Source organism: Mixophyes fleayi, chromosome 4 (genome assembly GCF_038048845.1).
Source record: "Mixophyes fleayi isolate aMixFle1 chromosome 4, aMixFle1.hap1, whole genome shotgun sequence".
NCBI lineage: Eukaryota > Metazoa > Chordata > Amphibia > Anura > Limnodynastidae > Mixophyes > Mixophyes fleayi.
Window position 1 is genome coordinate 200,404,815 of NC_134405.1, and position 27,442 is coordinate 200,432,256.

The window sequence follows — 27,442 nt, forward strand, 5'->3', positions numbered from 1 at the left end:
AATGCTGCTCTAGACTGAACTATCAGAGAATAAGCACAATATGCAGACAGTATGCACGTATATAATATATTCATAGCATTTTATGTTCCGTGTTTTGTAAATATTCTATACGACATTGCAGCTCATATTGTGCCTTTTATGCAGCAAAAAAATAAATAAATTGTAATTGTGACCAAATTTAAGACATTAAATCCATGGTTTCCAAACTGTTGTTAGCCCTTAAGGCTATCCAATCAGTAAGAGACTATTATACTTATATGTGATAAACTACTGGAGTTTGCATTAACAACAAGGTGCAAATAGCACAGCTGTTCTGTAAAATAGTTCAATGATTATTAATGTCTAGTCCAGTGGTTCCCAAACTGTGTGCCTAGGCTCCCTGAGGTGCCTCAGCGATCTCACGAGGGTGCCTCAGCCAGGACCAGTGGTAAGCAAGGCGGTTGACTACTTGGTAATTATTCTGGCTTAGGGGTGCCTTGAAAAAATTATGGAGACCCTAAGGGTGCATTGAACTGATAAAGTTTGGGATCCACTGGTCTAGTCTATGAAAAAGCAGAGGCAATACATATAGTCCTGAAACTCCTTTTATTGTAGATTGTAAGCAGGATTCTCTTACCTCTCTGTCTGTATGTATTACCCAGTATTGTCTTATTAATGTTTGTTCCCAATTGTAAAGCGCTACGGAATCTGCTGGTGCTATATAAACAAATGTTGATGTTGTTGATGATTGTAGAGGTGCTCTGCATTCTTTATGAGATTACATACAAATTTGGGTACACAGGCAATAGACTTGTGCACATTTACACTGTCTGCATTAAACTTGTTTAAAGTAAGGTTATAAAAGTTCCCCATCACATAACTTATCCAGCCCTTAACATAGACAAACACTCATTTATAGTAATACAAATAAAAAAAAATCTATTTATTTGCAGTTGACCTCACTAGGATTGTTTCACATTTAAAATTTTTGAATAACAGAAAAACAAAAACAAGTTTATAAAAACAAACAGAAATAGCAGGCTACACCTGACATATTACTCAGTACAGGCCGAGCCTGCAGTTGTCAGACACCAAAATGTACTAGAGATTAATGGTTCTGAGATTAAACGCATTCATTTCTGGTTTGTTGACCAGAGCTTTATGGCTTTTGTTGATAGGCCCATATCACACAATAAGGGATATTCAGAGTTATACAGGGGCTGTTTGTCACTCAAAATTCCAAATGGAGAATTTCTGGTGTCATAATCTAGTAAAACTGTATAGAATACTGCCGGCAACTTTTAAATATAAAAGTAATTTTCTTTCATTGGTCAGTATCTTTAGATACTTCTTTATATACTTGTTAAGGTTAACATTTTATGACGCAAATAGTCCTGTATAACTGGTTTTAAAATCCAAGAAATACTGTAAGCAAATTCAAAAAGACAGGGGGCACAGCTTTGTCAAATGTGGTCTTAACTCGGTCACTCCTGACTGTTAAAGCGTCCAGTGACCACGTGTGTACAATAAAGTTCTGCCAAGGAGCAGATGAGCAGATTTCTTTCCTGGTAAATCAACTTACAGTGTATTATTTTAACCACTTTTCAACTATTTTAAAAATCTTCTATTAACTTAATTACAAAATTCTGTCATTTGTTAAATTACAGAGGTTACATGTCAAAAAAGCTCCTACAAAATATAGGCTTGTCTTCACATTTCACAAAGAAAGTCCACAGTGCCCTAAGAAACATGCGGGCAGAGACTAGATAAAGTGCTGCAAGACCTCTACACAGAGGCAGTGTTTCACTTGGACAATCTCCACCAACCACAAGGGACAACAATGTAATCACTATAAATTATCATTTTGAAGTCCAGTCTTTGAATTACACTAATGTATAACCCTTCCCATCTTATTTGTCATTTTAATCATGTATAGAATGACCACTTTCCTAGACACAGAAGAGTAAATAGTGGGCTTCCTGCATGTAATACAGAAAGTTATCCATAAGCTGCAGATCTGTAGACCTCATACTAACTTCATTCAACTTGGATCATCTCAACTTCATAACAGTTTTAGTGCTCAAATGGTATTGACCTAGAGTGAGTCTACCTTCTCTACGCCACAAGAGATCATTTCCATTGAACATCGTAGTTTTAGTTGTGAGGATAACGGAGGATTCTCACATTGTCTCGGCTCATAAATAAACAGAACGTCTGTCACCATGTACAGAGCTCAGCTTAGTAATAAAATGCAGCATAGTCAAGGCTTCATGTTGTTTCAAAGGATTCCACAGCATCCATCCAAAGTGATGGAGTGCTGGGAAACTGGATTGGAACCTGTCTCAGCTCTTTAATCTGTCTCTCAAGAGCCTGGTTGCGATGGTACATTTCTAGGTAGCTGGCTTGGATCTCTTTCTGGTACCTTAGCACTTTTTCCTTTTCCTCTTTCCAAGTTTTCCTTTCAGTCTCAAAATTCAAAATCTGGGCCTCGTTCTGACGTCTTTCCAGCATCAACTCAGCCCTTAGTCTATCTAGATCAAAAGCCTCTGAAATTTCTTTCAGTCCCCAGCACTTCGAGTCCTCCACTTCAGAGCACATTTTACCATTTGTTACCACTGAAGAAGTTTTATCTTTGGCATCCTCTGCAGCCTGCAGGTGAGCTCTTAAGTCTGCTGCCTCCTTGTCTTTCTCTCTTGCTATAGCTTTTGCCTCCCGAAGTTGTGTCCTCATCAGGAAAACTTCCCCTGTTTTTTGTGTGACCTCGGCTTGTGAGTCTCTAAGCTGCTGTTTCAAGAGAGAGATCTCACCAGCCTTCTGAGAGATCTGCCAAAATAAAAATCACCAGATTAGTTAATGGACACATTTACCTGCATACATGCTTCATAGTTAAAGACCCAGCAAAACAATGTTAAAATGCTACTGCATAACAAACTAAAAAAAAATAATTCACAAAATTGGAAAAATAATAAAAAAAAAGGCTAAAAAGTGCTGAATTATGAGTGATTCTCTGTACAGGCTCTGTGGAGTACAGCGGTGTTTATTTTTCAGAAACAATAACTTAAGATATGGGATAAAAATCCAGCCTATGGATCACACAAAGACACTACATATTTACAGGCTATGCCAAGTTTTCACTTATCTAAAAACTTGGGAAGGCAAAGTTCTTTTATAGTATTGACCCTTAGTGATACACTTATCAAAATCGGCGGTTATGTAAAGCTGCCGATTATATTTAAAGAAAAACTTGACTGGTTTTGCCTTAAATAAACAGAATCGACAATTTTAAAATGCTGATTCAATATGAAATAATTTTAACAAAAAGGTATGGACAGGCTATGAGAGCAGGTTGTTGTGTTTCGGTATACATATTGTTTGATTTTATGAGTAGCATAAAGACATGTCTCATAAGCTGTGTTTACATGATTACTGCATCAAAGAAGTAATACAATGAAAAATGCATGTACACTTAGCAAATAAACACATGTTCTCCAAGTTTACAAGGTAAATTTGCCCTTAGTGTCAGAGAATATCAACTTTGGATTTTATTTCCAGGTGTTTATATAGGTTTTCTTAACACGTGTGGCATTGTGGCCCTTGAACTTTATCAATGGCATTCAATTCTAGATTCTCAAATGGCATGAGGTATATGGTATACTTTCCCTATTAAAGTCAGAATACATGTGTACACACTGTATCGCAACAAATGTCTATACCTCCCATTTGGATTCTTCCAGTTTAGGATTTTCAGGCTGCAATTGCTTTTGCCTCAGCTGCTCACACTCCACCCTCATGGAGCCCAGGTCTTCCTGAAGACGCTTTTTCTCCTGCTGAACTTTATATAGCTGTAGCTGTAAGGCCCGTTGGCTGCGCAGTGCCTGCTGAGAGATCTGATGCAGCTTAGACATGTACATCTGTTTTAACTCATCCAGTTCCTCCATCCAGAGACGACGCTTGTCTTCAAACACCTGACGATACAGAGATTACATAGTTAGGAAAGTTCTGTGGCCCTTTTGGTAATACTGGCTCCAAACACATTGCATACAAGAGTACACAAAACATGCATTATTATTAGAAAAATTGCAAAGGCTTTCAGCAGAAAGTTCCTCTGTGGTGTATAATGCGATTAAAATACACCAGTAAAGAAAGGGCAAAATATTTACATAAATAGAGTTATTACTTCAGTATCAGTTACAGACTCTTATGTATAAAAGAGACATCGTAATGTACTCTATACTATAGTAAACCACAATCAGGGGGATATGTTGATTATATTCTGTAATCTATCTCTTTCTACTGGTATTTTTCCATCACTATTCAAGCATGCAGTGATTACTCCCATTTTAAAAAAACAGAATTCTGACCCTAACTCTCAAATAAATTACCGCCCCATCTCCCAGCTCCCATGCCCCTTCAAGCGTCTCTAAAGAATTGCCTACACTCGCCTCACACACTTTCTTACAGCAAACAACCTGTTGGATCCTCTTCAGTCAGGTTTTCGCTCTCAACACTCCACAGAGACTGCGCTGACCAAGGTTGTCAATGATTTGATCACAGCAAAAAATAATAACCATTACTCTCTTCTAATTCTCCTGGATCTCTCTGCTGCATTTGACACTGTTGACCACTCTCTCCTCATACAAACGCTACAATCCCTAGGCCTTGAAGGCACTGTCCTATCCTGGTTCTCATCCTACCTATCTAATCGCTCTTTCAGTGTTAATTTCTCTGTATCCACCTCTGCTCCGCTTCCTTTATCAGTTGGAATACCACAAGGCTCAGTCCTAGGTCCTCTGCTATTCTCTATCTACACCATTTCTCTTGGAAAACTAATAAGCTCCTTTGGATTTCAGTATCATCTCTATGCGGATGATACACAAATTTATCTATCCTCTCCTGATCTTTCACCATCTGTGTTGTCTCGCGTTACTGACTGTCTTTCTGCCATTTCATCTTGGATGTCTTCTCGCCAACTCAAACTCAATCTTTCAAAAACTGAATTAATAATATTCCCACCCAAAAACAGAAGCTTCCTGCCTGACATTTCTATTTCCGTCAATAACATGACCATAAACCCCACCCCGCAAGCTTGTTGCCTAGGTGTAATCCTTGACTCACAACTGTCGTTTATTCCCCACATCAACTCTATATCTAAATCATGTTACATACACCTAAAGAACACTTCCAGAATACGCACATATCTGACACAAGACACCGCCAAAAAACATTAATTGATGCACTCATCATCTCCCGCATCTACTATTGCAATTCCCTCCTTACTGGTCTTCCCAAAGTCAGACTTGAACCCCTACAATCTATTCTTCACGCAGCGGCTAGACTGATTTTCCTTACAAACCGTTATTCCTCTGCTGAGCCACTCTGTCAGTCTCTACATTGGCTGCCTGTATTTCAACGAATCCAATATAAAATTCTTCTACTAACATACAAGGCCATCAACAAAATAGCACCGACATACATTTCCTCACTTGTCTCGAAATATCTTCCTACTCGACACCTCCGTTCTGCATAAGATCTACGTCTCTCCTCCACTCTCATAACATCCTCCCATTCTCGGTTACAGGATTTTTTCCGGGCTGCACCTACTTTGTGGAATTCCCTCCCACGCACAGTAAGACTTTCCTCTAGACTTCAAACCTTCAAGCATTCCCTGAAAACCCACCTCTTCAGACAAGGTTATGATATTCCTCAACCATCATCTTAATTTTCCTAGATTACCCTATTACCATCCTCTACACTGCCAACGCAAGACAACAACCTTCTGACCAACATTGCAACACACACCCCCACTCAATACTTTTACCTTTGCAGTCTGGCTGGTCCATTGTGCAATATGATGTAGCACATGTACACAAATCTACTAAATGTTGTAGACTGGCACTGAATACTTTGTATTGTGAAGTAGACAAATGACTGATGTTTCCAAGCCCAGGCTCAAACATTTTAATGGGAATGAAAGAATGTTAAATTCTTGCCCTTAAATTTAACATACAGTTCTGAAGGAAAAATTGAAATCATTAGCTCCATGAAAAAAAAGTTATAAGGTATGCCCCCTTCCAATTACACTGAATAAAAACAGATTTTAAATGTTTGTTATATTTGCAGTTTTAATATTTTGGAGATAAAGGGAAAAAATATGTTGTTTTTTTTAAAAAAAATCAATGCTGAGAACAAAAACATTAATAAGAAGAAAAAAAAAAAAAAAAAAAAAAAAAAAAAAGAGAGCACTAGCTGCCACCTCTGTCTCCAAATCTTGGTCCTTAAATATTATATATATCAGCCACACTGCTTAAGTTAGACTGCACACTCACTTGAGTAAAGGGATCATCATTGTCACTTGGATTCCTTCTTAGAGGTCTCAGTTCCATCCCTTTTTCGTGCAGCTTTTCTTCCAGTTGGCGGGCTACATCCTCCACAGACTGTGAGTACTCGTATGGTGGAGGAGGTTCTCCTGAACACTGTAAGCGACTTAAGGTTGCCATGCTCTTGCAGGACAGTGGTGTCTTCTCACCAGATATCATGTCTCGAGCACCGCGGGAGGCTCTGTCTAAAGATCCTCCAATATGGTTAATATGTCCAGTGGAAGCACTTATTTGTGCACGTGCTACACCAAACCCCGGACTATAAGAATTAAAGCTGTTGATGGAGTTTTGCTTAGAATCAGGCAAGCTCTCGTTCTCATCGTTTTCGCTTTCGTGCTGATTGATATGATGAATGTTGTTTGACTTCAGTTGCCCACAACGAGAAGTGCTATTCAGACTGCCAAGTGTGTTCAGACTTCCATTGCTTTTGGATAACTTGTGGCCACCTGAAGAACATAAACTCTGCATTGACATAAAGTTCTTCGCATTTGATGGCTTCAAAGCAGACTGCCCAAAGCGAGACTGTAAAGAGATGATATGAAGGTCAAGTTAGTGTCATTCTGAGAACATACATTGTTGACTTGTTTGGAGTGTCACCGTTTAAATTCACAGTCCAATATATCAATTTTCATACTTTAATACTGTGGAAATATATATTTTCAATAAAATATATACAGCAAGTGCCACTTGGCACACTGTATAGACCCATGTTCTACACAAGGTGGACACTGTTGCTTGGTTTCTGCATTAGTCTGCCTCTAGATCACATATTTATTCTGGCTGGGCATTTATTTTCTTTGGTAGACAATTATTGTAATTCTCTTGTACTGCTCTGTGGGATAATATGTGTATTAAACTTAGACGAGTTGTTCCATTTCTGAATTTCTTCACTGAATTAGTCCATGACTAATCTTTTCTTCCCTACCATGTAAAGGGTTTAATTCACCATTCAAAAGTAGAAAAGCACTTCAAGACCCAGCAATATCATGATCTTTCTTACCATACAAAGATTGCTTACTATGTGATGGTAGAGAGACTTATGATATCTGGGTGTACATCTATTATCAGCTTTATCCATTACATTTTTCCTTACCTTATCTTAACTGTTGGCCAAGGTAACTAAAAACCACCAAGAGTGGAAGATACCATATATTACATGATTGGGATAATCAAAATGTATAATCTCAGAGACTGCTCCTTATCATGATATCACACTGCTATCTGTAATGTTCCGAAATTCTAAACCAATTTATCTGGTAATACTGAGATGCTGGATTTTGGGGCACTCAATGTCCAGTAGAAGGTTAGGAGATACCACACATCAAGCCATTAGTCTTGCCACTGTCCTCACAAAAGATAGACCTGGAAAAGTTGCTATATGTTATGAAGCTTCAAAACTCAGCCCAAGTGGACCCAATCTTCTAAAACCTGTCACTGGAACAACCCCCTTCATGAAATGGGTCTTAAAAAAATAAATAAGGTGCCACCTTGTCCTATCCTTTTACAATTTCCTATGGGGCAGAATGGTATTATTTTGTATCTCTGAAAAGCCAGTGCCACTTCTCAAACATTCATGCACCATTTTGCGGCTACTAAAAACGAGATGACTGTCAACCATCTGTTGGGCTGCTAGTCCCAGCACTACTGTTTAATGGCAAGATCATAGTTGGCTAGACCCACTTACTACATAAGAGTGGATAGTTTCATGGTCTCAGATTCCCAATGTTCTGAAAATAACTGCTGTGATACATGGAATATTATGTTGAAAACTTTCAGGATGGTACAGTGCTCATGACAAACATCAAGTTTAGCTCAAGCTCCCCCCATTAGGATTGCAAAATCGCAGGGACAGGATCATTTTCCCTCACATTTGGTGACTTGGCTCCTCAATCCAAAGCAAAAGCCAACCAACTTTGGGGAAATTGGTGGACGCCCTGCTGCTGTCTGATGAGCTTATCTATCACAAAGTACGCAAGTATGAAAAGTCTTACAGTATATGAATGAAAACATTTCCAGAAAACAAAAAGCATGCACTATCAATACACTTGTTGTGCTGCTGTCATCGCTCCACAGGTTGTAAAGGGAATACAACAGTAGTCTTTGTATGTGTAATAATATGTATGTATGTATGTATGTATGTATGTATGTATGTATGTATGTATGTATATATATATATATATCAGCCCGATTGTATAGAGCACAGATTGTATAACATATAATTACATATTTTCCAAGGCCGTGTACCCATCTAGTCAAGTTTTATGCTAATGTCAATTATCTGTCTACTAGGGACAATCAATTTGTCCATCTCCTTCCTCACTTCTGCGGACCTAATTTCATTACTTGTTCTGTGTCTCTTGTCCTTGTGGCACGTGTATTCATATAGTAAATATTTATACATCCTCTGCACATGCAAATGTGGCTGCATATATATATATTATAAGTTGTTTTTTTTTCTGGCTATAGACTACATGTATCTTTTCGAAATAAAAAACACTGACCTTTTCAAAACGTCCCCTTTCTGGAAGTGAAGTCTTGCTGAAGTCTGTCCCCCGGCGCTCTTTGTGGTATAAGCCAGGGTAATCATTCTCTCCTCCATCCACACTGTGTTCTCTTCGGAATGCCAGCCCCGAGGGAAACTTCTTGGAACTTTTGCCATCTTTCTTTGTGATGCTCAGGTAACCAAGCAGTTCTCTCTGATTCAGACCCCTCTTTAAGTTATTTCCTTGGCTGTGGGATTCTGGAAATGGCTTAAAGTCCAACTTGAAATCATCTGGTGAAAAGTCATGCTTCTCTATCAGACTGCTCACACTACCCATACTGCACCCGTATGAAACGTCGGAGGTGAAAGACTGAAGAGGTGGGTTCCCAGTGTTACAGGTCAGGCTGAAGGTTTGTGCAGCTGCCATGGAGAATTAACAAATGTCTGGGCAACTCTGTAAAAAGAAATTAACTTTATTATCAAAAACTGCTTTGATAACACTTTATGTAGTAGTAATTCTGATACCATTGGATGACCAACATGACGCCCTGTAAAACACGTCTTAGCTTTGGACGATAGTTGCCAACTTTGCACTATTTAGAAAATACTGTCCTTCTTTATTTATTCATTTACACCTACAGCAGAGCAAACAACCAGTGGGTAGACATTGTATACCCCCACCCCCCACACCCTCTTTAATGGACACTGTCTTATAGAGGGGGTAAAACAAAAAAACAATGCCTATGTGCCATAGAAGGGCAACAAAAATGTTACCTAATAACAGTAGTGAATAGCCTTACTCTTCACAACAATAATAAGAGCTAAAACCATGACACATTCAGCATTAGCATAAGACTTCACCGAAGATATTTGACACGTGTACTGTATGTGTTAAGGATATGTTCATATTTTGGGATGGAAATATCATGGATCCATCATGTTTGGTGTGTGTGGACAACGCCAATGTCTTAAGATAAAGAGTATACAACAGTCACCCTACAATATATGAGCAAGAAGTTCTCTGTCTAGTGCATGGTGTTTATAGCTGCTATAAACCTCCACTCTGTCCACCGCATCTCATCCTCAATGAAAACGGGGAAGTTATTTAGGGAGCCTCCAAAGGGAGTCATAAAAGCAACTATTAGCAAAACCATACATTGTTATGCTGCAAAAAACAACTGTGATGCCTGATAATTAAAAAAGAAAAATTAAATTGTAAGCTCCACTTGAGAAGGTACTAATGTGGCTGAATAAAATCTGATTACACAGTACTGTACAGCCACTGTTAAAAAACATTACATTAGTTTGGATTGACTAGAGCACAGAGTTCAAGGCACTTTATATACTTTTCTCTCTAAAGTCAGAATCCGTCTGCATGAACCAGAAAGTTGCTAAAAGATTATGAAAGAAAGAAACAATGAGTCACCAACAGATGAAGGCTGCCCACATGCTTTCATGCAGAAAAGTGAGCACATGTTCTTACACAGATATACAGTATGTTCACTCCTTTAATAGAAAAAGAAGAGGAAAAATAAAGAAATAAGTTGTCATGAATAAACTGGAAAAACAAAATCAGCGCACAATTTGTTCTTCCCAGCTGGATACAAAGAGACATCAGTAAACGTGAATGGGCAAGGTCTAGGCTTGCTGTAGACCATAGGCTATTGTCCAAAACGGTTCTAAGCTACCTTTCTAAGTATTGCCAAGATGGTGTGGTCACAACTGTCAATAGTGAATAATCTATCTCATGTAACAAACTGAACTATTAAAAATGGCCATAAATCATATCTCAAGAACATACATTTTGGGCAACTAGTGGGTGGCAGGATATAAAAGCTCTTTAGATAACAGTCATACACAATTTGTACTTCGTGCAAAACTCATTGGAACAGTTCTTGAAATGTTGTATCTTTCATTTATAGTAACGAGTTTGATCATTCAGCGACCATGTTGTCAGTAGGGCCAGACTAACTAATAATATTCAATAACCTTCTTTGGGAAAGAAACCAGATACATTTTATTCAGAAAATATTCAAAGCAATACTTCAGAGTCCAGAGATTATCTCCCCCATAACTTTACCTACTAGTTTCCAACTTGTAGTTTCTGACTACATGAAATAGACAACCGAAGACTTTTAATGTACATCCAGATTGATTTCTAGATTACAATGCATCATGTGCCTTTAATATTGGTCCAGTTCTTAAATGGTTTAATCCTTTAACCATTTTATGTACCACCAACTCTCCCACCACCGACCTTTATGGACACTACACAGAGATAACTACCCTGGGGGTACATCTAGTGCTAGCATGTGCGTCTAAAACACTGGCATCGTTTCCACAGAAACTATATTGAATTTACAGATTGCGTAATAACAATTTAATATTAAATCTTGTAAACAACTGACTGTAAAAGATAAAATAGTTACAAATGTGAAACAATTACAACCCTGTAATCTTTTTAATTGAAATACATTGTAAAAGTGAAATATTCAAAATATTGTTTGTACATATTGGCTAATGCATTACTTTCCCTCTCGCCATGAGCATTTCACACAGGACACAATGCCCTTCTCCTGTTTGTCCCACTTTTCTTTTATCAATTAACTGAAATGTGAAACATGTGGGTGAAAGATAGGAGCAAAGTGTCTAAAATGGTCATATTGGGAGTTATACATTGCTGCATGTACCTTCTGCTTCGTTCTCCCCTCTTCCAAGCTTACTGCTCGCGGGAGTGCAGAGAAAGACCACAAGCCCACCACAAGGCTTCTATATGGCCGTATCCTCTGGAGACAGTGCTGCAGGGGTTAACTGCACCTGTCTGATTATCAGAGCTCCTGAAACCATTCTTCTCACAGTAAAGTCTGCTTATCGCACATTCCTTTACTGATATGCTTCTATTTAATTAATAAACCAAACAGTACAAACATTAATATGTAAGCTGTCGGGTCAGTCCTGCTTGTGGCTGGAATGTGTCAGTTTTACACAATGGCAAAGCCCTGCAAAGAGTCATGGAGTAAATTCCTTGCATGCCTGACAGAACAAGAATGAATTCACACTACAGGAGGCTCTCCAGCCAGCAGTATGTGGTGGTGTTTGCTTCTTGGAAAGCCAACCAGCAATCATGCCCACAAGACCATACAGGCATCTGCCTCCAAGGATCCAGACCTAGATACTCATTACAAATCAGCTCTATTGGCAGCTCCTAAGAAACATAATCCAAGAAAAGGAAAATGTATGCGTCTTGTACATAGCTCTCTCTAACACAATTTTTTTGTCACACAGCGATAATTCAGAAAACACCACAATTACAACACAGTACAATTCTGTGCAGATTACACATCAGTGTTACAACGATGTGAAGGTAGGACAAATTTGACATACACGTGTTGATGTCAGGCTTACCATTAGAGCTGATAATGTCATTTTATAGCAGTAAATATCCCTTTACGTTGTTCGCTCTCAGGAACAGGGTCCTCTTTCCTTGTGTGCTCCTTCTACTGTTCCTTCACCCTCTGTACCTCTTGGCCTGCTTCGCTAGCCCTGTTTTCTTTAGCTTCGGCCTTCTTCTCGCCGATTTCTACCATCCCTTTCACTGTCTGTCCCAGAAATAATTTGATTTGCTTTACCCTGTCACCTGTGTTTGTATATATTTTTGTATCATGTTGTGTCTTGGTTCTCCGTTTTCTGTATATGTAATGTACGGCGCTGCGGACCCTTTGTGGCACCTTATAAGTCAAAGACAATAATAATAATAATAATAATAATAAAATACCTCCTACACTGGCAAAAGGCAAATAAAATGCATGACTTTACTAAATTAGCACATTTGATGCAATCTGAGTTTACACCGTGTACCAGTATATTTTTATTATGTAATTGCAGTAACTTGGTTGCATTTGATAATGGATAGTGTTACCAGATCAGCAAAGTAAATCCAGACACATAAATTATATATGGCTGCATTTTGTACTAAGAACATGCGCGTGACCTGACCACAGTGCAACTATGCAGAATGTGTAAAACATAGGTGTGTGGATTTACAGGACTGAACTTGTAACGCTAGTCAATGATGGCCATATTGGATGCTATGGTTTATAAGAAGACATGCAAAAATAACAATCATATTACCCAAAATTTAATTATGTTCACAGTAAGTTTTGGCTTTTTCTAAGGGAGAATTATATTAGCCGCTATGTCTGTCAATCCAAAGCCTGGTGAGGGGCTACCGATCCAGCCTTCCTCTTACCTGTTCCCTTTCTATAGGCTGTAAGCTTTCATCATCAGGAATCAAACTGCCTCTTTTTTTAAGTTCTGTTCATAATTTTGTTTGTAATGTAGCCTCACATGTTGTTCTATGCATAGATGTAGTTTAACCTGCTTGAGTGACTCATTTTCCCACTTTGTTTATAATTTAAGTCTATGAAGAAATCAGTCATTGTAAATATGCTCTAGGAATAATTACAATATTTGTTGTAATGTTTAAAGTGGGTATGAGCTAAAGGCATAGTGTGTTTTATCTATTCCTTTTTCCAGCCAGATTGTCGCACATAATTTTTCAAAGACTGGCACTTGGCAGCAGTGGACAAGAGACATCACATAGCCCCATCTTCCATGATAAACAGTCCCACCCTGTCTCCTACAAGAAAGCTTTAATCCCTACTATCACTTATACTAGGAAGCATTATTAAACTTAGGCAAAATGTTATTTAATATTTAATCATTAAATACTTACTACAAAAATCTAATAGTGGAACTTTATAAGCAGTAAAAGTACTTGTGACACATATATATGAATAACACCCCTATCAAGTGGTGCTTTCTTGCACCTTAACCACTAGCCAATGCAGCCATTTAGAAGTGCTGTCCGTACTGCTCACTGATCTGTACAATGCAACTTGCTGTATGTTATTTCTCATTACTTCCTTTTATTTGTCTTTGTTGCTTGCCAATTACTCTCAAACCTCATATCAAATCCCACAAAGCCTAACAAACTGTCTTTGTATCCCCAGATTGTATTAGTCTTAAAATTACAACACCCTTATCCCATACCACATCCTCATTATGCCACTCCACACTAATAAACATTAAAACCTGTTTCCAGTATTCCTTCCGTAACTGCACTATCCTCACCCTGTCCACATGAGACCTTTTACATCCTACATTCTTCTTCCCTATCCCTCAATCATTCTGCTGCTAGCAGATGGTAATATGTCACCAAAACCAGCCCCTCGCCTCTACCAAACACTTTTTTCTGAACGTGATACTACAGCAATACAACAACTGACAACCAGATTTAATGGTTTCCTCATCACTTTCAAGATCCTTTAACTGTACCCTATGGAATGCATGATCTGTCTGTAACAAACTAACCTCCATCCATAACCTCTTATTCTCAAACCACCTTAATCTTAACAGAGACATGGCTGACATAATCAGAAACAGTTTCACTAGCAGCCCTTTACAAGGTGGTCTCCAATTCAGACCTCTAGACCTAGAAGCAGACAATGAGATGATCTTAGACTCCTACTTTCCCCACGCTACACATCATAGTTCTCCCACCTGTTCATTATCTCATGTTCCTATATTGTGAAGTACATACTATCCTGATATTCATGCCCTTATCTTTTCGTATCACTGTGGTATATCTGGTATTATTCTTCCTACCAGCCAAAAGAAGCTACATATAGGACATCTTTAGTTCTACTGACAACATGAATATAAACAAGAAACTCCCTTATTTCTGGTCTCCCCCTAACCAGACATTCACCTCTATAACCCACCCTGAACATATCAGTGAACTGATGCAAAAGTTACTGCAAAGGTTGTCTGTGATGTACAGAATGCAATATAAAATATGTCTAACATACAAACCCATTAAAGACCTGCACCAACATACTTCTCTTCATCTGTCTCAAAATAGCTCCCAATTCAATCCTTCTTCATTGCCTGAGGTCTGCAGTTATCATCCACACTCATTGCTTGCTCCCATTCCCAGTTACAGGACTTTTTGGTCTGGATGAACTGAATCTGTACTATTTCCCTCACTCATATACAGTGGCTACGTGGTTAGCACTTCTGCCTTACAGCACTGGGGTCATGAGTTCAATTCCCGACCATGGCCTTATCTGTGAGGAGTTTGTATGTTCCCCCCCGTGTTTGCGTGGGTTTCCTCCGGGTGCTCCGGTTTCCTCCCACACTCCAAAAACATACTGGTAGATTAATTGGCTGCTATCAAAAATTGACCCTAGTCTCTCTCTCTGTGTATGTTAGGGAATTTAGACTGTAAGCTCCAATGGGACAGGGACTGATGTGAATGACTTCTCTGTACAACGATGCGGAATCAGGGGAGCTATATAAATAAATGGTGATGATGATGATGATACAAGCCTTTCCCCTAGGCTCCAAACCTTCAAAATCCACCTCTTCAGGCAAGCTTATCAAATTCCTAAACCACATCCTCACCCCTCTAAATCCATTATTCTCTTTCTAGTCTCAAATAACCTACAGACCACAAACCAACATTGCTGTGCGACTGGATTCATAAACCTCCATTAAGCACTTTCCCCCCATTGCTAGCTGGCTGGACCAATATGCAATCTGTTGCATTAACCTTGTGCATCAAACTCTTCTTTTCCTTTATTAACAAGGAGGGCTTTCTTACCTTTGTTTCTTAATACTTAGATTTCTTTTACTACCGTGTACATTCCTAATAGCAAAGAGCTGCGAGTATGCTGGTGCTATATAGATAAAAGGTTAATAATACTAATAACCCAAGCCTCTGTTATCTCACAGTGGCAAAACCTGCTCCCATAGTTGAAAAGAATACCCTCTTTCAGGCCCTGTGTAGAGCCCTCATTCGTCCATGCAATAGAAATCACTAGACCAGCATCAAAACCAGAGATGGGAGATTACAGGATCAGCTTTGCTAATCTTCTGAGAACGGACTTGTCGATACTGAGCCAGGAGATGCTGGCGGGAACAATGGTTTATTTCTGCTTGTGCAACCAGGCATAGGTGCATGTCTATACAGCAGCTGCACCATTTCCACTAGGCAGATAATATGAGGTACAGCCACAATGGCCATTGCCAAGCCCTTAAAAAAAAATATTTTTTTTTCCCCAAACATGGAAAGTTACCAGTGCCTGTAGTCACAGTGCTAACCAGAACTTTGTGGGCCCCTAAGGTTTTTTTTAAGGCGGGACACCCCTACTTTCCCCTCACTTTAGTCACCAGCCACTTCCTCTTCCTTGCAGCTCTACGCTTTACATCCTGCTCAGATAGGAGAGAAACACTAGAGCTCCCTCCACATATAAACAGAATTTCATTTTGGATCCCTACAACGTTGGCTCCCACTTGTGCACTGCATTCTGGGGCTTCATCAGATTCTTTGGGGAGTTCTCTGCTGACTTTCCACTAACGGGCTTTCAGTTCCACTAAGTGGCAACAAAATAATGTTTAAAAATAGGATTTAAAAAAACCCAAAAATTATTTTTAAGAACTGCCAATTGAAAGAAAATGCTCTATTTAAATAATAATCCTTATTAAATAGGCTGCTTTCACATGCAATTCTTTTCCCTTGATAAACAGGGCCTTAACATCAGTGGAGATAGGGGGCTTTTCTCCATTTCATAAATAGACCCCTAATCCCAAAACTGCACACAAAAATAATCTGTAGAAACATAAAGTCATACATAGTAATATAGAAATGGGCAAAAACAAGGTATACGAACATACTATGCAAATAGTGAAAAACCTTCCATTTAGATCAGGTTTGCACAACTGTGATTTGTATTAAGTGTCCTCTCAGAATCTGTATTTGGGTTCCCCAGATTTCCATAAATACAATATATTCTAATGCACCTGTGGTCCAAGAACAGCAGCAAATACAATGCAATAATTAAATGAAAAGAAAATTATCAGTATACTGTAAAGAATGATATCTGTACTTGGATTGCCTTTTCCTGAATGTCTGAAATGTGCTATTTAGAAGTTGCTCACTTCCTGCTGCCATATGTCTATGAACAACCCAAATAACATTAAACAAAATGGTACAGCAGAGTTTTTTTTAACCGCTTTCATTATTTACCAAACAATTCACTACACATCCACTTTTGGAGATCATAGTGTCAAAAGCAGAGATTGCAGAACAGAACTTATTTCTGAAAACCCCTCCCCCAACAATAGGTCTCTTTTCTATGTATGCACAGGCAAAAGAGAATTGAAAAAAATATTTTCCATTTTTGGTAGTTTCACATTGAAAAAGCGCCAATTTTTAAAGCAGAATAACTATGGCTTTCATTAGTTAAAATGTCAGTAGCCAAAGTAAAAGAACACATTAATTATAAAGCTACAGTAACTGCAACATCATGTGCAGGTAAATTACTCCCAAATTGAATGTTTTGCACAAGCCATTACATTTTAGCAATTAGTGCTCCAAACTGCCAAAAATTACAATTTGGGAACCTACAGGGGGGGCAAAGAGAAATCCGCAAAGTTGCGGTAAGATGGAATGCCTTTACCGCCGTTCAGGAGTCACTCCGCGCATAATTGAATACCCCGTTTTATTGATGGGAAGCTTCAGGGCATACAAACAGATAAGATTTTCCTATTGCTGTTGAGTTCCATTTGCAGTGCAACAAGAGAAAAATATTGTGTGGACATGCACTTGTACTATACTATCATAAATTCTCTAAACAAGCCCACAGTAGCATCTGTTATTTTTTGCCAATTGTCAACTTTACGGATTACTGACATTTTTTGTTGAAAGACAAAGCACAGAAGCAGGTGAAGAGAGAAGTGATGAAGATTAAATAAAAACATCCAGGATATAGAATTTAGAACTAACCAGAGTTTATTTGCTGGAGTCAGGATGTCAGTCATACACAAGGACTGTGGGGGATAAAGTATTTTTATTTCAATGTCCCACCACATTTCGCTCAGCAAAACATTTACTATACTTTAGACTTATGGCTTCATATCAATATTCCACATCATACACCAAATTAGACAATGGCTAACAAGAAGTCCTTTCTGTATATATTTTTATTTGTCGACACTATTGTGCTTCTTGCTCAAATAAAAGGAGTATGGTCGGCGCAATTTCTAAGGCACATTAGGGTGTTGTAACATTTTAGTCACACAAAAGAGATTGTTCATTATAAGGAAATGAGAAAAACTTAAAATACGATGTTCCCCCAATTAACACATCCTCAATTGACTCAGTCATATAGAAGCTTTCATCTCCATCAATTTCCAATTCACTCCCAAGTGATACATAGTTTATCAAAGTAAATTATTTGGCAGCAAAGCCCTCCGCCACTTAGCTGTAAGCAGAAACTGTTCCATTATTGCTCTCGGCAAAATAAAATCTTGGCAGGTCGGGTTTCACCCATTGTGAATACAACCGTGCTGTCATGTGCTGGGTCTGAAACCACAACACTTCTTAAGAAAAGTACTGGCAGTGTGTCTGTGCTCTGAATGGTGTCTGGCTGGGGAAGAAATGTTTCACGAGACAGAAAACTTGTTCTATTCACAGCTCACGGGTACAATGTCTACCAATTCACATGAATATTACTGAATAGAGAACAGCAAATAAACCTGTGACTGTGTCAGGCATATTGTTTATGGCTGAGAAAACAAAAAACTGTATTCACATGATAGCCAAAAGTGTGACTACAGTCTGTGTACGAAACTATACATAAAAACTCCAAATTAAAAGTTTATCAGTTCAGATCTGAACCAACCAAGGATTCCCTCTAAATGCTATGTATGTTTTGTAGCTATGATGACATGTTATAAGACCCCCCTTACTTCCTCATGCCTCTAACTTCCTGGAATTTCCACTTGACAGCAGGCAATTAATATGAACTCTTATCTCTTGGGCCTCTTGCTTCCTGGAATTTGCAAAACACACCGAAGGACAAAAAGATCAGTGTTGCCATCAGATTAAGGTAGTCAAAATAATTTAAATCTCGTTTTTGCAATGTTCTTTAAAAGGATTCAAGAATATTCACAATAGATTGCCTTTTGCCATTAAAATGTGGAATAGTCTGCTCATTTGGTTTTGCAGATTTTCAAAGCATTTGTATCCCTTTGTATTTGTCAGTGGATAAGCTAGCCAATACTATCAGGGAATAACCAAACAGACTAAGGACTCCCATTATTCCACCAAACACAATACCAGGCCAACTATCCTGCTGTTTCAGCCTGTTGCCTCTGATTCTTTCATCCTAATATACCAGAAATATAAGTGGTGTTAAATACATTCTTCAACTTTTACCATTTTTGGCAGTTAATACAAAAAAAGGAAAAAAAACAAGACAAAAAAAAACACCTGCCAATTTAAAGAGGACCTGTCACCAGGGCAACTATATATTCACAGGAACACAATACAAAAAAATCCCAACTATCCCCCCCACCCCCCTCCCATTTGTCTGTGAGAGTCCGAGAAGCTAATCGCTCAGTCTTTCCGCCACCACTCTTTATATAACACTCCCAATGCTGTAGACCAGTGTGGAACACAGAGTGCTGCCTTGATTAGAACACAGTGGTGGTGTGATAGGAGTGCAAGTGTTGCTCAGTGAGTAAGCAGCATACCGAACAGGCGCAGCCTATTAGGGACATTTAAAAGGAAAAAAAATGCAGGTGGCCAAGTGACCCAAGGTAGCCCACTATGAGACTGGCTCAGGGGGCAGATGCCCCCTGCCCCTGGGAACAACTAAAGTTATCATGGGAAAATAGAAAAATAACCAAATCCTGACCAATAATGATCTGGATTTATGATCAACAAAGTTACATTAGCAAATCACTGAGCTGCATGACATTTCCGGGTGTTTCTTTAGCTAGCCATGGGTAGAATTTTCCAATAGGATTTGCTTATGCATGTAGAGAAAAAAAATGATATTGGAAAGGCTACCTCCTTTTCTGCTTGTATGGAGGATCATAAATCTATGCCTGTATGGTGATGCGGTTGTTCGGCACAGCTCACGTCTGAACCGTGTAGTTAGTTCATGGTTCCGACAGCAAAGTCATAATGGTAACATTGGGGAAAAAAGGTTTGACTTGTATAAGAATTATTATTTTTATTGTGTACCAATGAACAACATGCAGTATTCAATTCTAGCAACATTGACAAAAGACTGCTCAACAGACTTGTAAAAGTCATTACAAAAGAAAAGGGAAGACTAAAACACATGAAAGCATAAAACAGAAGTCCTGTAAGCCAAAGAAACCTTGACGTAAAGGGCTTTCAATCTAATGGGATATGTAGGTTCAGTAGGTGAGAAAAGCAGGCTGCAGCTGACTAATCTTATAGGAGAGCCAAACTAAAATCTAACAGATCCCATAGGGGAATTCTGATCACAATTCATCACTGCACATGTCTAAAGTAATAATGTGATACGATCACTCACAATTGTCACCTGATCCTGATTTACACAAACATTTTTTTTTTTCACTTTTAAATAACATTCTTTTTTCCAAGCCTGCTCTCCATATAACGGTCATAATCTGTATTTAATATATCTGATAGATTAATATGTTGCTTTACTAAAAGTTTTAAAATCATCTCCATCTTAAAGTCTAGGTTAAATTATACATACACCATCATAATTCCCAACATTGATCTGAAAATCAGGATACTTTATGCCACACCACCATTCCACCCAGAAGTAACCCACTTTGCACGTTCATACCGCAATTGCTACTGAAATCACTGGGCAAAGATTAGACTGGTCAGCACAGTGGCTTAGTGATCAGCACTTCTGCCTCACAGCACTTAGGTCAGTGCGCTCTGTGCGCATGCCCGATACTTTCGGTCGGCGCATGCGCACTAGGAGTTGCAGGAAGATTCAATCATCGCAATTTTCTTCGGACAGAAGAGGCAGTGAAGAGCCCGTGTTACACTTCACAGGAACAGCCGTTTTTCGGAACGGCTGTTCCTGTGGAGATTTCTTGATATATATGAAAGATCTTTCAATGTTTATCTATGCGATGAGGATTGAAAAGTATCTTTCATATTATGCGGTCCTACTTAAATAAATAGGCATAAAAGTAGATTGAACTGTGCTGTCTTTTATGATAGAGAAAAAAACCCCACAATGAGAGTATAGTACTTAAAAGTGTGAAATGTCAAAAAGAAAAGTGGCTATAGGTATATATTTTGTTATACAGGGCAGCTAATTAACTGGTCAAATCCAGTGAGCAGTATATAGGATAGACATTGCTAGAAATATGTCAGCATGCTGTGAGAAACTTCTGATCGAAATTTTAAGTAAATAGAGCGGTCATACTGTGAGGCAACACTGTACAATTCACAATCTCCTGCATCATATAAAACATGTTTTTCTCTGGGTTAGTTGAACTTTAAAGTGGAATGGATCCTTTCTGCTGGAGCTTGTTTAAATGACCCCTGCTGTCCACCATTTACCACGAGAATCAATGATCCTCATTTCCTCCCTTCTGTCTGGAAACCACAACGGAGAACAAGTCATTACGTTAACAAACCTCTGAGGAATAGGTTGGTGATGTCAGAGAAAAGCGTTCACGCTTGTAAGTAAACAGCAGTGAATACTTCAATTATTTTCGGTACTAGGAAATATTCTATGACCGATTTCTGGGAACCGACACAGATTAAAAAAGTTAAACAAGAGCAAAGCAATGTGTTTTTTGAGCAATGTAAACAACAAAAACCCAGAGACCTAGACGACAAATCCACCTGCAGGCAAAACTGGTTGTTCTCCAACAGAAACTATTCACGCAGTGACCTCAACACGAAGAGCCATATAGAGAGGAAGCAGAGGGCTGGAGTTTCAATAATCTAGCCGGGTCTATAAATAACCGAGCAGAAGGAACAAGGATTACAACATTTACAGACAAGTCAGGCTGGACTAGTAATGAGCTACACCTAAGGGTAACACCCTCACTACGACAGCAAACTATGCTATGGGAAAGTTAAACCGCCTAATAATACACAGACTGAATGAATTCCATCTAATATTTGCTTTACGGCACTTTACATTTTTTTGGGCATTTCTCGTGTGACTTCTATGAGTTTCAAATACCTTTGTCTTTTTGAGAAGAAAAGAATCCCATGAATTTTGGATAGTATGTAACCTGTCTCGAGCAAACACAAAACATTATGGGGCATATTTATGAAAGCACGGTAGTGCACTATCGTGCACTTACCGTGAAATTAAGCTCCCTGTGTGTCCTCTGGATATTTATGAAAGGTGCATCGCAGCAGATATCGTGGATGGCGACTGCTCCCAGCTCAAATCTAACAAGTTCCGAAAAAACATTTTTTTCGTAAACTTGTCTTGAAGCTGGTGTACATTATCATAATTGAAGAAATCCCATGCTGTCAGCTCTGCTCCGAAGAGCAGAGCTGGACAGCGCATGTGTGGAGGGATCACATGATCCCTCCCTGTCACTCACTGCTATCTCTCTGCAACTATCGTTGCAGAGACAGAGCGGGGATCTTTGTTCTTTTCTTGGAACTGCACATGCGCAATTGAAGAATGAAAAGAACGAGAAGATTCGGAGACAGCGCTTCCGAAGAGGGGGGTAAGTATGTTTTTTTTTTATCACAGAAACAGCAGTTTTTCGGAACTGCTGTTTCTGTGATCTGTTATTCATGAATTTGAGAAATAGTTCAATCCTTATCCATGCGATAAGGATTGATAACTATTTCTCACTTTTGCCGAACATTGATAAATGTGCCCCTATATATGCTCATGCCCTACAGTTCTGAATAAATTACCTTCAAAATAAGGAGATGGTTACACAGTGTGTTCAGAAAGCATGGCAAGTGTGTTTGGGGCCTTAGCCAAGCCAAAAAGTAGGACAGGGCTTTAATAGTGACAAGTAGGCCAGGCATCTGTTCCCATATACTAACAAATACTTGGGAAGATTAAATGCAATTTGGAATTAGCAGCATATGAGATCAGGTCTTTCCATCAATGCACAACTACAACACAATATGTACAAACTTGCCAGTTTTCCAGGTGATGAAGCAAATTGTGGCTTTTCAGGAAACAACAACTTTTTTTCCTGCAATAGTTTTTTCTATGCAAAACAGTCCATCCCTATGATCTTCCCCATTTTTTTAAAATTATTGTTCCATTCAGGTTGCGATGAAATCACTGATGCAGCTTTTTAAGTCTTTGCATATTTTTTATTATGATCATCATCCCTTATTTGTTAGGCGCCACAAGAGTTCCGCAGCGCCGTACACTGCACAAACAGTAGACTTTTGCAACAAAAAAAAAAAAAAAAAGCACCTATATGTAATAATCGATTTCTATTCACAAATTTTGTATTGCTGCAGTTTTCAGTGTTGAGGGGCAATTATTAATATTCCCCCCATTTGCAGCAATTTTTTTATCACCATTTATTGCTACAAGAACATATTTGGTACCGCCTGAACTTAGCCTGGAGGGAGAATAGTTACAATCACTTTCCTGGGCCAGTCTCTGTCGTTCTGTGCATGAGCGAGTCGCATTGCTGGTTCACACATTATATACAACGTGTTTGTCTATTGTTTTGTGTCTCCACCTTCTGCTGTCTCTCTTTGTTTCACCCCATGATGCACCATTGGTAGCTGCACAGAAACGTCATCCACCAAAGATTGCTTTATTACTGGCAGCTGATAATGCTGCTACCTTGTAATAACACAATTTCATGTCCACTGCTACAACTGTTACTCTGCTACCTTATGTATCAGGTGTTCCCAAACCACTAGACTTTAAACTCATTGTGGCTATCTTTATCACAGTTCAGGTCATTGTATGTAATTTGTTTATGTCGTGATCCCCTTGGTGCACAATATAATAAACAATAATAAAAAAATATATAAATATTTTTTTTAAGACATTTGAAAGCCTTCGTCTGCAAAACTAACCTTCGGGGGGGGGGGGTGGGGGGCGGGGGGGGGGGGGATTAACCCCTTTGATATATAGTGCAAAGCCAACTGTGGACATGGGCTGGTATACGGTGGTTTGTTATACCACCACTTATCATACTGCCTTCATTCTAAAACTATAAAATTACATTTACTTACATTTTTCATACTGCCCCTTCTAAATTTTCACTTCTACCACTGGGCGGAACAATAACTAACCCTCTCACTGGTGAAACTAACCCAGTAATAGGGTCCTTCTTCCTTTGATAAAGAAACGTTTACTCTTTTTTCAGTGGCAAATTGGGGGCTGAGAGAGGAGATAGTTTTGCAGCTCTCTAGAGATGAGATTAGTGAAGTTGTGTCAAAATTTAGCATAAATCAAATTTCATAGTGGTACAGGACGATTCACAACAACATAGGGGTAAATTCTTCAAGTACTGCTTTTGCATTATTTAAAGAGCTGGAACGACAACTTATCAATTTATTCTGCTGTGTTGTGTGGTCGGACTGTGAAATTCCATCAGTGTAATGAGCACAAATGGACGGACAAATACAGAACGAAGCAAATATTCCACAGAAGAAATTTCTAAGGCTCACTAAGCCATTATGTTCCACAGGACATCATTTGTCCAGGACTAACCGTGTGTCCTTGCTTCACATAATTGCACCAGGAAAATAATGGTTGTGAACCAGACCTTACAGTGTTATAGGTATGAACAAGCCTCAAATATCTGGTGCTAGTTATGCAACTACAACATTGGCCACTGTTATGAAACAAAAAAACAAATTTGTGTTCATATGTTTGAGTGTAAAGGGCAGTAAAGGGCAGTAAAGTGCTAGCTATATAAATTTCTGACCAGTCAGCTAAATCAGAATCTCAACATCTACACATAACATGTAATTACAGAAAAGCCACATAACAGGTAATCAGGAAAGCATGTGGTAGCTTAAATCTACCTATAGAGTGTAGTAAACTTTCAATATATATGGCTAGGTGGAAATTACTTGCACATATTCAGAACACAATGGAAGCAGCTATGCTGCAAAACAGTAAAGAGCAATTCCTAGGTGCAAGTAACAATTATAGTCTTACTAGGGTACAATAAACAAAAAACCCATCAACTATTGTTTAAAGAACACAAGATCTCAGAAGGTGGCCATTGGTACTGTTCCCTTTTCCCCTCATTTCATTGAATTGCTAATCAAGTTTATTCCCAGGTCGTGAATACACAATCCTTAAATACAATGGCATGAAAACACATAATGCAGGTGTGTGCGTTGTATTTCAGTATTTACAAACATATATTTCTATTAAAGAAAATATGGACATTTCTCAACTATAAGGGATGATATTATCTGGGAGGGGGAGCTGGGGGGTTTGAGCGCTGTTACAGTTGCCAAAGTGTACAAATATAAACTCAAGACAGTATGCTTTCAGGGGTTAAAAGGGACTCCTGTGACAAATATCAATTTGCAATAATCCTGTCACATTGTATAGGTGTGCCTGCAGTAATTTGCAGCTCATCCTAGTTTAGCTCATCAGCTATAACACCAGCTGTGTTTACTGCTCTAATGTACAGACTATCATGCCCATGAACTCAGGATTCTTATTACAGTAATGCTCGTGCTATAGGATACAGGCAACTTTTTTACATTCTCATTTACAAATATGTATAAAATCATCACTCAAAAAGTGTATGCAGGGGCAATGTGGTGCAATCCATGGCAACCATAGGTATATATTTTTATGCAGTTTAGGAAATGAAAGCAAGTACCTGCATGATTATTTCAAGAGTTATAAAACTATTTTTCACTTAATGCTTCTCTTGCACTCTCTCCTGGCACTAAGGATGGGGCTGGTCAAATGGCATATGGACAACAGGTGATATGCTGTATGTCCAGACTCACCGAAATGCAGAAATAAATAAAACGGACAGCTTGAATCTCCTTATGGAAAACTATACAGCTGCTGATGAATGGATGCTGTAATGTAGCGAGCTACATGAGCCATTTTATTGGTGGTAACATGCTGAATATAGATCGTCTGGTGGCCTCCAAATGCCTTTTGTGCAGTGTGTGCATCAGGGATGTCGATGATACAGATGCCAACGTTTTTTAAATTACTTTCAGGCCAAAATGCTGCCAAATCCATGCTTTCAATCACATTCCACACTACAATTCCTATCATGTCATATCACTGCACTTTATCATTTTAAATACTACTTTACAATAAATCCCAACTTATAAAGCTTAGCAAATAGGAAAATATTGTAAAGAACGCCATTTAAAATTCAGGAGAAAAAAAAATATATTGTGTAGTTAATAAATACTTTAAAAATAAATAAAGAGACAAATCCAAGTATAAATATTTTAAACATGCAACTGTCCCAACTCTGATAATGAGTTTTTATAGAAGTCACATACTAATGTAATGTTGACCTCCACTGTAGGAAGCCCCAAGTGTTCTCTGAGCTGTGGCAGGGCAGAAAGAACCAGCAGGACATAGCCAGCTATCATGGACCTCTAACACTTCACAGACAACACCTGCTGTATAGAACCAAATGGAAACATCCTTCAGGATTATCTGTGTTGACTGTTGAAAGGAGTTTGTTTCCCCTCCCATGAAATAATAAAAAGCAGCTTTTAAGATGCAGAACACACTTTTTTCAGAAAACAAAAGACATTACCACCAACATATATTAACAGGAATTTAACAGAAATTTTCAATGTAAAAATCTAATAGTAATGATTTCCAAGAGGGACCCTAGCGGGCGACCCCGTCCATCAGAGTGAACAGAGGGGCACTGTGTGCAGTCATGCAGAGCAATAAGGAACAGATATCTCAACAACTCCCATCGCACACCGACCAGATGCCCCCACAACCCAGCCAGCCCCTGAATATATCCCACATGAAGATCTCACCCCTACTCTTGGGAATGTATCTATTGTTGGTAGTGAGGAACAAAAAAAAACAAAAAACAAGAATGCAGCAACAATAAAACAAACATTTAACCCGTGAGATGCTAGGAAGAACAACATACTACAAGTGTCTGCCTAATTTTCCAGACCCTACAACAGTGAGTCTGAACCCCAACATAAAAGTAGAGTGCACTATACACGACCCCTCCTGTATACCAGTCTCGGCTATCACGTCTCTATAAATCACAGCTGAACAGATTTGCAGGTCACCAATAATGATCTGTCTGATAAATCGCCCCGGAGAGAGAGTAATGGAAGCCCACAATGTCCACCTGCTATAACCCGCAGATAAACATGGTAAATAGCCTTCTACACAGCTCTAATGTCAGAGAAACCCCACATTAGGAGCACATAGAGCTTACCATATTCCAGCCCTCAGTAAAGTAACGAAGAGAGATGTGGATGGCTGCTACTGACTTGCACACTTCCCTCTCTGAAATTTGAACACTCCTCTCGCAGCTCAGCCAGAATACCAGTGATACTAGGGACACCAATCCTGTTTCCCAGACACAGACAAGCTGTGGCCTGGACTCTCATTACTCACACGCAGATCTGCCTCAGTGACTTTACACTCGCTAATCCTAGCTGGAGCCTCAACTAAAATCTGGGCTGGATCATATAGATTCACCAACTGTATAGCAAATCTGTTGCTTACTCACATGGCTGTGCTCCCAGAAGGACATGTGGTGAGAGATCACATTCAGGAAAAAGTCTTTGAAATAC

At 38.9% G+C, this 27,442-nt stretch overlaps 1 protein-coding gene across 1 annotated transcript; it reads right to left on the bottom strand.

Moving 5' to 3' along the window:
- Positions 1 to 915: 915 nt before the first annotated feature.
- Positions 916 to 27,255, bottom strand: N4BP3 (NEDD4 binding protein 3). The gene is made up of 5 exons (XM_075209116.1): positions 27,082 to 27,255; positions 8,858 to 9,292; positions 6,306 to 6,878; positions 3,693 to 3,944; positions 916 to 2,802 (listed from the first exon to the last, which is right to left on the bottom strand). The coding sequence occupies exons 2-5, from the start codon at positions 9,263 to 9,265 to the stop codon at positions 2,248 to 2,250; spliced, it is 1,788 nt and encodes a 595-aa protein (XP_075065217.1). The 5' UTR covers positions 9,266 to 9,292; positions 27,082 to 27,255; the 3' UTR covers positions 916 to 2,247.
- Positions 27,256 to 27,442: the final 187 nt, after the last annotated feature.

Excerpts from the sequence above, each read along its gene's own strand:
- N4BP3 (XM_075209116.1), bottom strand. The coding sequence starts at position 9,265 with ATGGCAGCTGCACAAACCTTCAGCCTGACCTGTAACACTGGGAACCCA. Across the intron at positions 6,879-8,857 it reads AAAGGGGACGTTTTGAAAAG|TCTCGCTTTGGGCAGTCTGC; the intron begins GTCAGTGTTTTT and ends ATCTCTTTACAG. Across the intron at positions 2,803-3,692 it reads TGGAAGAATCCAAATGGGAG|ATCTCTCAGAAGGCTGGTGA; the intron begins GTATAGACATTT and ends TTATTTTGGCAG.